Source organism: Bison bison, unplaced genomic scaffold, assembly GCF_000754665.1.
Source record: "Bison bison bison isolate TAMUID 2011002044 unplaced genomic scaffold, Bison_UMD1.0 scf7180017461157, whole genome shotgun sequence".
Taxonomy (NCBI): domain Eukaryota; kingdom Metazoa; phylum Chordata; class Mammalia; order Artiodactyla; family Bovidae; genus Bison; species Bison bison.
Window position 1 is genome coordinate 17,411 of NW_011372390.1, and position 807 is coordinate 18,217.

The 807-nt window shown below is 30.9% G+C and overlaps 1 protein-coding gene across 1 annotated transcript in view; it reads left to right on the plus strand.

Moving 5' to 3' along the window:
* Nucleotides 1–807, plus strand: part of ZDHHC15 (zinc finger, DHHC-type containing 15) — a 34,922-nt gene that overhangs the window by 16,963 nt on the left and 17,152 nt on the right. Inside the window, exon 2 of the mRNA XM_010852281.1 lies at nucleotides 67–161. Coding sequence (XP_010850583.1) covers nucleotides 67–161 — 95 coding nt within the window. The remainder of the gene's footprint in view (nucleotides 1–66; nucleotides 162–807) is intronic.

The following is an 807-nucleotide window of genomic DNA, read 5'->3' on the forward strand; positions in this document are numbered from 1 at the left end:
CTTTCTGAACTCAGAAATGGGTGAAAATATAACATAAATGCTGATTTTTTTTCCCTTAAATTTCAGTTATCTACCTCATATTCTACCATGCTATCTTTGTGTTCTTTACCTGGACCTACTGGAAGTCTATTTTTACACTCCCACAACAGCCAAACCAAAAGGTAAGAATACTGGTTACTTCATAAAAACTGAAGACAAAGGAAAGTAGAAATGCCAATAAGGCAAGAAGAGGGCAAAAAGAGGAGCAAATAACCTTCCATTACAAAAGAAAGATTCAAGGTAATCTTTAAAAAGGACTTGGAGTGATAAATGTAAGTTAAAATTAACATAATCTATTGAAGGAGGAAACTACTACCTGCATTGTTGAGATAATGAGCGAAACAAGGAATCACTTGGATTCTGAGGACTCATCTAGTTGAATTCTATGAAACTGTAATAATTTAGAACTCAGTGAGACAATGAGAAAAATTACAATAGTTAAATTGATCATTTTCAAACTGTGTTCCCTTGAATGAAAGTGTTTCATGCAATATTTGGGAGGGTACATGAAAAATTACTAATCATATCAGATACTTATAACATGTGATTACTGTAACATGGATTAGTTTCCAAAGTAGGAAATAAAACAACAGAAGAAATTTCAACAGCCTCCTAACATTAGGAAAAGTACTGATTTTAGTTTTCCCACTTAAAATTGTACACATACAAAATAAAATTAAACACAGAGAAAGAAAAATATCATATGATATCTCATATGTGGAATCTTAAGTTTTTTAAATGATACCAAAGAACTTATTTATAAAACAG